The sequence below is a fragment of the Adiantum capillus-veneris genome, chromosome 30 (genome assembly GCF_014529385.1).
Source record: "Adiantum capillus-veneris isolate H3 chromosome 30, ASM1452938v2, whole genome shotgun sequence".
In the NCBI taxonomy this organism is placed as follows: domain Eukaryota; kingdom Viridiplantae; phylum Streptophyta; class Polypodiopsida; order Polypodiales; family Pteridaceae; genus Adiantum; species Adiantum capillus-veneris.
This window is the reverse complement of record NC_140960.1, coordinates 52,878,266-52,892,456: the sequence shown is the minus strand read 5'-3', so window position 1 is coordinate 52,892,456 and position 14,191 is coordinate 52,878,266. Positions and strand designations below refer to the sequence as shown.

The 14,191-nt window shown below is 44.2% G+C and overlaps 1 protein-coding gene across 3 annotated transcripts in view; it reads right to left on the bottom strand.

Moving 5' to 3' along the window:
* LOC147417960 (uncharacterized) overlaps nucleotides 1–9,160 on the bottom strand; it is a 49,966-nt gene extending 40,806 nt beyond the window's left edge. The window contains exons 1-2 of one of the 3 annotated variants that reach the window (XM_086506681.1): nucleotides 8,872–9,160; nucleotides 7,505–8,643 (exon numbers count right to left, since the gene is read on the bottom strand). In XM_086506681.1, the coding sequence (XP_086362807.1) occupies nucleotides 7,505–8,472 (968 nt within the window). In that variant the 5' untranslated portion in view covers nucleotides 8,473–8,643; nucleotides 8,872–9,160. The remainder of the gene's footprint in view (nucleotides 1–7,504; nucleotides 8,644–8,871) is intronic. The other 2 variants (XM_086506682.1, XM_086506683.1) reach the window with 2 other exon arrangements.
* Between the last annotated feature and the right edge of the window lie 5,031 nt (nucleotides 9,161–14,191).

Below are 14,191 nucleotides of genomic sequence, written 5' to 3'. Positions count from 1 at the left end.
GATGCCTATTGGCTTAACCAATGCTCCTGCGACATTTAACCGGATGATGGACAGGATTTTTCGAGAGTACAGGCTATTTGTTGGCACTTTCTTTGACGACATCATTGTTTTCTCCAAGAATGAGGCAGAACAGATCATCTGCTTCAAGTCTTTCAGGCATTACGAGATCACACGTTAGTGATTAATGCAAAAAGAAAAGTGAATTTTTCCTACCAGAGATACACTTTTTTGGGACACATTGTGTCAGCAGCAGCAGGAGTGCAAATGGACCCGGCCAAGATAGAGACTATCCGTGATTGGCCCGATTTGAGGAATGTCCATGAAGTTAGAAGCTTCTTGGGATTGTGTTCGTACTACAGGCGGTTCATACGAAAGTTTGCAGAGGTTGCTTCCCCTTTGCATACCTTGACACAGAAAGGAGTACCTTTTTCGTGGGGACCCACAGAGGTGACTGCCTTTCAAACATTGAAAGAGAAATTGACTACGGGACCTATTTTGACCTTGCCGGACTCGCAGAAGTCATTTGAAGTATATTGTGATGCTTGTGGTCGTAGTCTGGGTGCGGTCTTGATGCAAGAAGGCCATGTCATAGCTTACGAGAGCCGTTTGTTCTCTAGGCCGGAGATGACAGCACAGATTTATGAGAAAGAGCTTTTGGTGGCTATCCATGCTCTTACTCAGTGGCGGAATTACCTACTCAAAGCGGATTTTACTGTCTTTACAGACCATCAGAGTTTGCGCTACTTCTTGTCACAGAAGCAGCTTTCGGAAAAGCAGATGCGGTGGGCGAACATCTTGTCACAGTTCCACTTTCAGATTGTCCATGTGCAGGGACAGAAGAATGTGGTGGCAGATGCTTTGTCTCGGAAACTGTTGTTTCTGGCTGTTTCCGCGATACATCATAGGAGCTTCGAGGATATGGTCGATCAGTATGCCACAGATACAGATTTTGCAGATATTTTCACACGGATACGGGATGGGGAGACGGTAGCTGGATACTCCCTTCGGGAAGGCTACTTGATGAAAAAAACTATGTTGTGCGTTACACAGCCATTGACGGAAAAGGTTATGACTGAATGCCATTGTCCACCTTTTACGGGTCACTGCGGCATTGCTACCACCATGAAAGGGGTAGAGAGATATTTCTTTGGGCCGAGACTCAAAAAGGATGTGGAAGAGTTTGTGCGCAGTTGCTTGGTATGCCAGAAGGTCAAGTTTGACAGGCATAAGGCACAGGGATTGTTACAGCCTTTACCCATACCCACCCACCCCTGGGAAAGTATTGCAATGGATTTCATTTTTGATCTCCCGAGAACACAGAAAGATCACGATGATTTTCCGATTACATGGCACGTCTGAGACGATTGTCTCCGACAGAGACTCCAGATTTACGTGTTTGTTTTGGAAGGCAATTTTGGAGAACATTGGCACACGGTTGCAGTTCTCGTCATCGTTCCACCCGCAGACTGACGGGCAATCCAAGATTGCCAATTCAGTGGTTCTAGATTTATTGAAGTCTTATATCTCAGATCAGAAGACTCAATGGGAAAGATATTTACCTTTGGTGGAATTTGCCTACAATAACACGATACACTCGTCGACGGGGAAGGCGCCATTTGAGATTGTTGAAGGTGCTGCGAAGGTTCCACCCTTCCTGAGCACGAACGATAAGATCTTTGAAGCGGATGAATATACGCGAGATCTGGATACGGCTTTTGCCAAGGTTCGCGAGACTTTGTAGAAGTCTCAAGAACGACAGAAAAAGGCAGCGGATCGCCATCGTCGCGACATGAAATTGAAGGAGGATGATTGGGTGCTCTTACGTTTTGAGAAGGCACGCCTACGAAAGAAAAAGGGAAAGGAGAGGCTTTTTCCAAAGCTTAGTATGCGATACTACGGCCCTTTCCAGATTACTGAAAAGATAAATGAAGTCTCCTTCCGACTGAAACTGCCAGATACTTGGAGGATTCACAATGAATTTCATGTGAATCTCTTGAAACCTTTTAAAGGTGATGTGCCTGATGATGGGGAGCCTGATGAGCAACCTGAAGTGGAAGAAAACGAGGAGATCCTTGTTCCTGAACAGATTTTGGCACATAAGGATACGAAGAATAAGGGTAAAGTCCGAAGGCGGTTCTTGGTTATGTTCAAGAATTATCCTGCACTTGATGCGAAGTGGATGGAGGAGGAGGACCTAGCAGATACTCCTCAGATTGTGAAACTTTACCTCGATGTTTTGGTTTAGCATAGTCTACTCCAAACGGAACCCAGAAACTCATCTTGGCCGAAGATCTGGTGCAGTGGGATGCACAAGAGGGGAGTTACTCCGCTCCTTTGTCAACAGATGCCTCGATTTTGATACTAAAGTCACTGATGTCTCTTTGAGCTTCAGGGATACTGAGAGCTGACAGTATTCAGCTGGATGACTTTATGAAATGGAATTCCTGATTATGATACTGATTTGTTCTTGACTTCTTGTGAGTGCAGGAACTGATAGACGAAATGACTGCAGCATTTTGGTCTGATTGATCTCGAATAGACATTGTTGCAATAGGGGTTAGTCAATCGGACATCGATGAGGTCCCGATTGGACCTAGATGTGATTGCTAGCTACATTGCCGATAAATCATGGTCTAAGATCCGAATGAATGTTGAATGTCATGTGATGTCCTGTGATGTCGTGTGATGTGACTGTCGATTTTGTACATGTGCTAGATGTGTGTTCCTAGTACGTAGGTACTAACAGTCAGCGTCTGCTAAGACGGTTTATGGCTTTTGTCGGTTTTGCAGGCGTAATCACGGTCGATTACAATGCTTTCAAGAGGGGGGTATGTCACAAAGTGATGACGTGGCGGATAGCAAAAACCCTAATTTTCGCAAGAAACCCTAAAATTCTTGCAAACCCTAATTTTTGCCAAAAACCCTAATTTCTGGAAATCACGGAGGCGGATTATTTACACGAAAAAAAGGGGGAAATTGGGGAAATTTTTAGCGACGCAAATCTCAGCTTTTCGCTTTGATTTGGGAGAAAGAAAGAGAAAAAGAGAACTTGCTTTTTACTAACTCTCATTGAGAGAGAGAGAATCTGCTTTTGTTTTCAAGCTTTTGGGGCTCTGCTTTTAGGAATCCCTTGTAACCTTTAAATAAGTGGTGAGGGCTTCACTTCTCAGAGCATCTGGACACAGAGTCTGAGAGTGAAACCCTAGCCACTCTCTTGTACTTTGATCTGATTAATATAAAAAGAAATACCGAAAGGGGCGCCAGTCTTTGGGGCCAATATCTCTAGGCACGGAACTCCGCCGGGCCAGTGCAAATCTATTGTGATCTGTGAATTGTTTTGAAGTGGTTATTTGGTGCTGTCGCGGTTGATTCTTGACTTGGAGTGTCCAAGTCTGTTACATCAGGTGGTACCTCCTCCTCCGGCATCAGAAAGTATGAGAGCTTCCAACTGGCAACTTTCTTAGCCATCTTTTCCGATCGGGGGAGTTTTCAGAAATATGGTGCAACCATCTGACCCTGATCCTGACCCTGATCCAGTGCCACCGCCATTGCCACCAGGCTACAATGGTTGGAGCCCATATGGATACCCTTATTATCCATACCCGGGATATGCACCTAACCAACCCAAAGATTTCAAAGATGGCGGCTCGACAGTCAAATTTTTCACTTTTTCTAGGGTGAAAGATCGCAAGAAAGCATTGCAGTTTCTACAGCAATTCGACAACATCTATGCTTTGGGGAACTATACAAAAGAATCCAAGATTTCTTGAGCAGCGGGGTTTCTTAAAGATAATGCTATGCGATGGTGGAGTTCAATCGCAACACAACCGCATGCTCCAAGGACCTGGCAAGCTTTCAAGACAGTTTTTGCACGTAGTTACATGACTTCTATGTTTGAAGTACGGATTTTGGCAGAGTGGGGCAACTTGAAAATGCTTGCCACCGAAACCATGGACGAATATAACCAAAGGTTTCTCGACGTGTACCTTTCGGTGTCCTTTAGATTTGTTCCCTTGAAGGCCCAATGCGAGCGATACACCATTGAACTACCATCACCATTACAGGAATATTTTCTATCCAAGCAAGTCTCTACCATGCAAGCTAGAGTTTACCACAGAACAATCTCCGGCCACTAACCACAACTCTCGGCAACAACGAACAAATTCTCGAGAGTCTCGTGAAAATCAACCACAAAGGCCTCGTTTGATGCCTCAACAACGAGACACCTTACTACAAGAAGGCTAATGCTTTCGATGCTTTCAAACAGGGCATAATCATTCTAGTTGTCCTAAACACACTGATAGACCAGAGGAGCCGGCGCACGCACCAACGGTCGACGGAACCCTAGCGCCACCTCCTGCTAAGAGAGCTAGACCCACTATTGGACTAGTTCCTGATATTTATGGCAAACGCCTTGAGAGTACAAATGAATTGTGTCGAGCATATGGCAAAGTCAATGGCTTCAAAGCCCTTATTTTCTTTGACCTCGGAGCTACAGAGAACTTCATCTATCCAGAATTCTTAAAGCAGATGCACTTTGATTATGATGTAGAGGGTGGAGAAATTGAAGCTGAGCTAGCCACGGGGCAAACTCAGAAAGCGGTACCGCTCATTGGTGCTCTTCCAATGATTATTCAAGATTATCATGGAAAAGCTGATTTCCACATCATGAAGTTGGGCAATTGCGACGTTCTCTTGTGCATGCCTTGGCACGACAAGAATGATGCGACTCTCCAAGGTTCCGAACCGAACCATTACTTGTTTTTCTTTATAGCTAGAAAGTATTGTTTGAAAATTTGTTTAAAATGGATGGTATTTGTTTTGAACTTGTCTTGATGCCGATTTGAATTGTTTGACTTTGGTTTTAATAGTGGTTTAAATGATTGGTGATTTTACTAGTGAGAAATGATGTTTGAGAATGCTTGTTCATACTCATGGCCCGGACCCCTGTGGTTATTTGCAGGGGGAGTATTGAATGATTGAAAAGTGTTCTTGTGACTCCTGGCCTGGATCTGGATGGAGTATTAAGAAGTCTGAGCAGTGGTTACTCTCAGCACCTCCAAACGACGCAGGCTGCGGTTTGGGGACGTTTGGTTGTAAAAGGCCTCTATATCTCCCGGCCCGGACCTTTTTAGGTTATGCGGGAGGAGTGATGAGGGAGTCATTGAATATCTCCTGGCCCGGACCTTGTTAGGTTATGCGGGAGGAGTGTTCATCGACGACTTTATGTTTCTATGTCTTGTAACATGCATATGTGAGCATTTGAGTTGCAGTGTGATGTGCCAACCATTGAATATTCCTAATTGGATGAGATTGCTTGGGTATGTAATATTAGTGCATCAAGACACCCTGGAAGATCAGTGCGATCGGGGTGTGATTGACTAATTTTACTACGCCGGAATATCAAGAGTTCCAATCTGAACAAAAGGAGAAGCCAACTCCTTGATCAAAAGAGCTGAAAGGAGAAGCTAACTCCTTAACAAAAAGAGCCAACTGATTGTCTCTCGGAAATTTTTAAGCTAACTTGAGTTGTTTTGCAGATATGCTGTAATCGCGGACGATTACTCTCTTTCAAGAAGGGGAGATGTCACAAACTGCTGACGTGTCAAAGCCTTGAAGAATGGAGCCAACTTGCAGATGCCGGCGGAGGGGCCTAAACCCTAAGAAGAACAAGTAACAGAAGAAGAAGTCCTACCAACTTATGGGGACCCCGTCCGATGGGGCCCCAAGTGACATAAAGGATTAAACTAAAGCAAGACCCACACACACACAAATCTGGAAATTGCGCTAACATGATGACGTGGCAAAACTGTACCGATTTCCACGTTTCATGCTAACAGTGCTGACGTGGCAGATTTCCGCAAAACACGCTAATAGTGCTGATGTGGCAGTTGTACGAAATTTCGTGATTTACGCTGGCAGCTTTTTGGCATTGCTTTTGGACCAGAAGCTTTTTAGTTTGAAGGCTTTTCATGTAAACTGCTTTTCATAGGCCAAGGGCATTTAAATATGTGCTAAGGGCTCATTCTCTAGCATGCTTCCTGGAGAAGGTGCAGAATCTGGAGTACCGGCTTGTACTGTGTTGATGCAATATAAAGAAATACCGAAAGGGGCGCCAAGGTTTGGGGCCAATACTCTCTGGGGTGAAATTCCGCCACTCCATATTGTGTCGTCTCTCTCTCAGTTCAGTTGTTATTGAAGTGCTCAAAGTCTGTTCAATCTGTTCTTTTCTATTGGCACGTGGTGCCCGTCTTGTGACACACAAACACAGAGTGCTCAAGCCCTACATCTGCAAACTCTCAACAATTTGTGCCCCCTCTCCCTATATAGGAACCGAACATAAATGTCAGGCCCACATCCTAAACTGAACAACCCATACAATGTGGGAATCTGGAGGGTCACTGCAAATAAAAAGGGCGCCCAGCAAAGAGGCCAAAAGTGGCAGACCAGGTAAAATCTGAAAAAAACTCCCCCAGGGCCCACATGCCTAGATAGTAGAACCTAGAAAAGCCTCACAAGACCGGGCACAGCCACAAAGAAGCCCTCACTCAAAAGATCTAGTCGAAGAAACCCGGGAGAGGACCTCTAAAACTCTTAACATGCTTGCTCTCACCGGATCCTCTATATATGCCGCCATCCACCTGTCAAGGCTCTAGTCACTCTAGGGCCAAACTATCTCCAAGGCACCCTCTTACAATCTTTCACAAGGTGACCCATCATGTTACATCGCAAGCATTCATTTGGCTTGCTTGTGACCGAGATCTGCTGAGTGCAAATTCTTTCATAAGAAATGCACTATGCAAAGTATGGAGGGTGCCACCATCAAACCGCTTATGTGAGCCACCAAATGAAGCAAGCAAAGAAGAACTACACCACCACGGAAAGAGAGGGCTTATCACTGATCTATGTGGTGAAAAAATTTCGTTCACTACTAATTGGCGAATAAGTTTTATCTCTTATGTATATCACCAAGCTCTCCTACATCTAGTCAACAAGCCAAGTGCTACAAGAAGGACTGTGCGCTAGTTTGTGATAGCAATCCAACAAGGGACAACACCAAAATGCCGATCATCCAATCATTTGTCAAGGAGTACTAGAGGAAAAGAACCCATCGGAGTGAGAGATGAACTGCCTGATGCAACATTGTTTGCTATAGAATGGGTTCCCAAATGGGTGAGATGGTAGTTGACTTCCTGACTACCACTATTTGACCCGATCTTGCACGGTGGCAGAAACACATTTGCCTTGTTTTACTGAACTAGCAAAAGATGTGCCAAAAACAAATCCAAACTGCTGAAGCATATCGAAACCTGGATTTGCTTGCAACCCCGGAAAAGATATTTTAACTGGTATTTGGGAAAACTTGTAAATGTCTCAACGCCATCAAAATCATGGTCTAAGGGATATGAAAGACTATAGCATGACCGATATTGTCAAAGGTAAAAAACAAAACCAAAGTGGGGAATAAACAACATGCAAAAACAGCTCAAGCAAGTCGCCTTACTTGCTTCCACTTTCTGCAAGATTAGAAAGAGACTCAAACTGACTATGCAAAGCTGTCACAGCCATCCGCAGCTTTTGACTCTCTGCTTGATCCTCTATGCAATCCTTTTCCAATCTTGCAAGGCCCTGTCGCCTATTAGAAGTCATGGCTGCTCCAAGCTCATCCATTTGTCTGCAATTATCTGAAAATGAAACTGGTTCAGACCTTTCCAATGCCCCCAGCTTTTTCCGTTCTGGTTTCTCTGTGGTAGACATTGAACATACATCCTTGTTGGACACCCCGGAAGCTTTCACTGTGGTCCCTCTTATCTCCTCAGACATATTTTCTACACTTTCTCCCCTTTTTTTAATGTTGTTATTGACCACACCAATAGCCAGTCTTGCTGCCATAGCACGCTCTATATCCTTATCAGGCAATATGCTACAGGATGCATGCTTTATGCCTACCGCAACAGAAGAGCTGACGCTGATGTCAAAACCCAAAGCCTGGAGACTATGAGTGCCGTCTGTACGAAGACTAATGTCCAAGCCCACTTCATGTACCTTGTTGGTTTCTCGTTTCCTCTTACGGCTCCTTGAAATCTCAGGACAAGCACAAGCCAGTAAATCCCCTGCTGCTTTTTCTAGATCCTGTTGAAGTCGTACATCACTCGTGTCTTGCTGAGTTAAAAGAGGTTTCTTGTTGGGCGCACACTCAGAGCTCGCCCTGTGTATGCTGATAGTCTCTTGCTTTCTCTTCCGATGCCGTAAATTTTCACAGGTTTCTAGCTCATAATCCCTTTCAAACGCTTTTGGAGGATGCGTAGCATCAACTCCATCCAGCCCTCTTGCCGCATCCCTCTCCAGAGTGTCATTGGGTGCATCTTTTTCACCTTCACAAGGAGACACACGTTCCTCTGTTTTCTGCAAGGTGGAGTTGATGTTCCTCATCGTGATGCTCCCTTCTCCAGCAAAATCAAGGTCCCCCATTGTTTAAATCGCCAAAACACAGTCAAAGAGTGAAATGTCTCATGTGTGGATCGGCAGCCAGAAACTTTCAATTCCAGCAGTTGCCAACAAGCAGAGCTAATGAGAAAAACTCGAACCGTAGAAGATTATGTGGCTCTCAAAGATCGAGCAATAAAGTCTCCAGCACAACACCTGAAATGATAATTACAAGACAATTGGATCCTTATCCTTGCAAACGATTACCAAGAATTCACAAAAGACTTCAATACTCAGTAGACTAAATGAAAGTTGAGCTAGAACAAACACACAGATGACACCAAAGCGAATGCATGATGTGCTGACACGATGTACTATGTCAATGCAGCGTGAAAATATTGAGAAAGGACACGTTCTGATAAGAGGGCGGACTAGATAGATTGCCTTTCTTCATTCACGAAAATCGCAAACCCTAATTCCGTAATTGGAAGAAACTGGCGCAGAACTTTACAAGCAGAAAGGAAGAAGGTGAATGATCAAGAAGCGATGTAAAGGGTCGTGGCTATGGTAAAGCAGAGTGTAGAACTGCCTGCAAGTTCGTCGGCGCTTCGAAGGACGATCGAGCTTTTTCTCTTCGCGTCAGAGAGACTGGAAGCAGAAAGGCAGTCCAACCGAAATGCTTACTAGAGTGGACGGGAGAAACAACGTTAGACGGCATAGTACTACAACAGGTGGTAAACCAGTGTAGTGTAAATTTCCGAAAACGAAATCCTTCGTTGGACCCTAATTTCCAAGGTCTCGTAAGTTTTGGCATAATTCCTCGATAAGTTTGGCCTCAGAAAAAGGTCGAGTACCCGTACGGGCTGCCAATTTTCGAAAGTGGGTTAATTAGATGGTATCTCCCTAGTTGCTTTTTGGTTGAATACAAGCAAAACGCTTTGAGGGGAAAAGAAGAATAGAGATGGAGCAACGTGGAAGAGAGAGAGAGAGAATGTGTCATGGCATGTGTTAGAACCACGACGGAGATTTTCATGCCTGTGGGATGAAGCGGCTCGTCACACTGAAAGCATGAATCTGCATGATAGTGGAAATGTTTTGTTGTAGGATCATGTGGTGATCGTGCCGTTGCAGGTACCATAAGGGCAGGACACGCAGGAGAGAGAGATTTTTTTTCTTTTCGATGTACCTTGTGATGCTTTATGGGAGGCCCTCCGTGCAAGGTCGCAACACGGGATGGCCATGGTGCATGCACGCTGCAATAGTCCAGGCTGCCAGACAAGAGGGTTGCAGTGGGGCAGGTAAGGAAGGTGGATCTATTAATTGGAGGGTTAAGTCCAGGGCTATAGTCATGTAGGGAGATGGCCAGGCAGAGACAGAGATGCAATGGTCTCGCAAAGAGAGAGAGAGGGAGATGGTGTCTGAGTATACGTCTCTTAAGTTTTAGAGAGAGAGAGAGAGAGAGAGAGAGAGAGCAAAGGTGGAGACAAAGAACGATATTTTCGTTTTGCAACTCTTAATGGAGGTCTTGCGGGGGTTAACTGGAGAGAGAGAGAGAGAGAGAGAGAGAGAGAGCACCGAAAGACAAATTTCATTGCAATCCTAGGCGGTTGCTCTGAGCGTCCAAGCTGCTGAAGTTGATGGTGTGAAGGCAGAGGCAGAGCACGAATGCAATAGACGGAGTAGCAGTCGGGAGAAGAGAGAGAGTCCGGCCATGTCCAAATCCTGCCATGCCCTCGATGAGAGCAAGATGACCCCGCTGCCATGGCGAACGAAGGGAAAGGGGGCAAGAAGACAACGATCGCGGGACGTGGGCCTGCATGACAGTGACAAGTCGTCGAGTTTTACATCCGAATTCACATATTGAATGAGAATCTTTGAGGGAAATTAATGGGAATTGTGAATTTCGACCGAGTAGGCTTTCAAAATTGAACCCACAAATGATGGTATTAGTTTGGGAAGGAAAGAGGAAGGGTTTACAAACCAAAGGAAAAAGGAGGGGCCGCAGGGGGGGGGGGGGGGGGGGGGTGTCACTTGGAGGCCATGTGCTTACTTTCCCTTTTCATCTCTCTCTCTCTCTCTCTCTCTCTCTCTCTCTCTCTCTCTCTCTCTCTCTCTCTCTCTCTCTCTCTCTCTGTGTGTGTGTGTGTGTGTGTGTGTGTGTGTGTGTGTGTGTGTGTGTGTGTGTGTGTGTGTGTGTGTGTGTGTGTGTGTGTGTGTGTGTGTGTGTGTGTGTGTGTGTGTGTGTTGTCATAGAGATGCGACAGAGGAGAGAATCCTCTCTCGTAAGGGTTGGGGCTTACTTGAGGTTGCCTCAGAAGAGCGCTCGCAAGAGCAGAGGCTCAGCCTCCTTCGTCTCTCCCGCACGATGTCGCTGCTTGGCCTTAGGCAGGACTAATAGCCTTCGGGATGGCTGGGGCATCTTTCTAGTAAATGAATTTTTTAGAAGAACTCCCAGTAGGCACTTGTATAGCGTGCACCACAACAAAAAATAAAAATAAAAATCGTTGATGCCTGGAGTGATTCTCTCTCTCCCCATGTCGATTAGAACTCTCTCTCTCTCTCTCTCTCTCTCTCTCTCTCTCTCTCTCTCTCTCTCTCTCTCTCTCTCTCTCTCTCTCTCCGTTCGATCTTCAATTCAAGCCTTACTTGCTGCATCGACACATTATCCCCCCCTCATGGTGTCTCTACTAGTACCCTTTTTAGTTATGAGAATGGTGTCAATCTCCGTCGCTTCACTATCGTCTGGGTCGAAACTTTTCATGCACATGTGCCTCGTGATGGGCTATCAATTGCACCTCTTTGCACTTGAAATGGAGCAACACAAAGTTTAGGCGCATCGTGTCTTCTTAGACGCTCCCTTACTGGACCTCCTACCCTAATGGTGGTTAAAGGGAGGAGAGAGAGTCATAATCTCGATGAAGCTATGAAATTGAGTCTTGGTAGTGCAATTAACTACCTAATGGTGCATGTGTGCTCTTTCAAAAAGGTCTTCGGTATCAAGGTGATATACATCAAGGTTGGGCCTACTTATTTGGTACCATGAGAGAGAGAGAGAGAGAGAGAGAGAGAGAGAGAGAGAGAGAGAGATTGCTTTGATCAATCAATCTCGTCTTGAGGTAGGAGAAGAGTTTAACATGCACCTTGCAATAACACCATTTAGTGACAAAAAGGATGGCACGCTATCTCATGGGGCTAAATAATACCAATGCAACATAATAGCCTACGTCGCCTACTTCTCCTGGGAGAAACTCTTGCCGACAGCTTTACTATGCACAATTAGGGGACCTCCACACAGAGGGCGTTGGTTGACAAACCAAGGGTCATCGAGCCTCAACACTATATGACACAGTATATTAAAGGAAGCCCAGGCGGTGGGATCAATGGATGGGAAGTCAGGTGTGGATTCCAGAGCGATCTCGGCCATCCACACAAGCAAAAAAAGTAAACATGGGCATAAACAATAAACATGGATGTTGGGCCTACATGGAGCTGTCGGGTGGGGGAGATGGGCCACGCTGGAAAAAATGTAATGAGGTGGAGTGTGAGTGGCGAGGAATTTTGAAATTGCCCTTCGGGTGAGTGGCTCGAGGGTATTTGAATTGGCGGGTAAGACATCGATGAATCGGGAGGGAGGGGACGAGCGAGTGGGTATGTTGGGCAACTTGACGCAACATAGGATGTCCATGGAGTAATCATTCAGGCTGCAAGGCTTCTCAAGCAAGGGGCAAGAAAGGCAACTATGTAACGATCCCATCAATGGAACAAGGGAACAAGGTACATTCTGTGATGAGGGTAGCTCTCTTTGCTGTTTCTTTTTGTGTGTGTATGTCAAATGCATGAGGGGAGAAATGTTGCTTTGCTATCTGACCAAGATGACGTTAGTGGGGATGTGTTGGTATTTAGTCAGTGTGATGCACGATGGAGTTGATTATTATATTAACTTGTGGATGACAGCCTTGGACATCAATCTTGAAGAGGTTGAAATTCAGGAATAGATCAGATTACAGTGTACTGAACGGAAAGAGATGACTATAGTTGAATACATAATGTGTTTTGATGATGAGGATGATGTGATGAATCAGTTTTTGATGTATCTTGATGAGGATTATCCTGCAAGTGACAGTCAGGAGGGTGTTTGTGTAGATGGAGAAGTCTTTTTTGGAGTTTTGAAGACTGAAAGCCAATTTTCATGAGTGTATATGAGTTATTCAGGTTGCAAAGACTAGGATCTTGAATTTCACGTCCCTGAATTGCAAGTTTCGATGCCGAAGGTCCCTGAATTACAGAGTTTGACAATACAGGTTCTTGATCATGAGATTACTAATTTTCAAAGAAGTTATGTACCTAAATTTGTTGAACTACAAAGTCTTGTTATTTCTCAAGCAGAGATGATCCATAATCTTTCTTTGGAGTTGGATAATGAGAGGTATTTAAATATGGTTGCCACAAATGAAGCGGTTTTCAAAATCATTCAACTTCAAGAAGAGAAGGTATCATTGATGGTGGAGATTTCTTACGTTGGAGCTGAATTTGACTTGCATATTTCTTACTGTTATGAAGTTCATGATGCTCTTAAGAAAGTTATTTTGGACAATATTAATCAAATTGAGGATTTGAATCTTTAACTTACTCAAATCAACAATATGGAGTCTTCTTCAAACTTTGATGTTACATAAGGTGTCTTGAATGATGATGTCATCATTGATCATTGATGATGTTGGTGTTTTTACAAATTCAATCATGGATATTGGAAGTCCACCTTTTTTCAATGAAGTTCAGTTTCCTGATGATATTCTTGATGATTCATACCAAACTCCTGTTGGCAATGGTTTTGTTGATGCTGAGGACATGGTTTTGACTGATGATTATGCAAGCCATTTGCAAGTTCTTGATGATGGTGAAGTGGGTTTTCCTGAAGATGATTCTACATTTCTATGTGATGTTGCCAATGGAGGAGATGATGTTAATATTCTTATATCTCATTGGTTTTATGTCTTCGTGCTTGATGACATAAGGGAAGTTTCTCAGGGAGCAGAAGTCAAAAGTTCTCAATTTCAGGGAGATATCACCGATTCGAGAGATTTGCAGCTACAAAGTGGGTTTCATTATGATTTTGAGAGGGGATGTGAGCAAGCCATCTTGGTGGTGTTTTTTATGTGTGAAGAAGAGTTCAACCTGTTATTTTTAAGCCTTGAACCAGGTCAATTTTGGTGTAACTTGAATCAGAATTTTCAAGATAATCAATTGTTTTGGCATACAGAGTCTAAATCAGGTCTCCCAGTGTTTCATCTACATGTAGAGATATTGGATATGTTCAAGAGGCAATGTCTAATGGTTGCAAAGTTTGCATCCTACCTTGAATTTTTCTTGAATCTTTTTAAAGAGAAACCTGAACCTGACCCTGAACTTGAACCTGAACCTGCTAATGTGTTTTAGTAAGCCATACCAAGCCTTTGCTGAAGAAGAGTCTAAGGAAGAAAATATGTTGTTGCAGAAGAAGTTCACTGAACGGAAAGATCATTTCATATAGTTGAAGTATAAGGGGGAACAACATGTTCATCACCAACCTGAACTAGAAGGTATTGAATGTGAAGTGATACTAATGGATAATGCAGATCAGGAAGTTCAAGAGCAGTTAATTGAAGATACAGTTGCAATCATGGACATGAGAATGAGGCAAAGCATTTGCATGTTGGGGAGGCATTATTGAACACTGTCGAAGAAGTGTTGGCTATGAACATTGCAGTAAATACAATGGATGAGG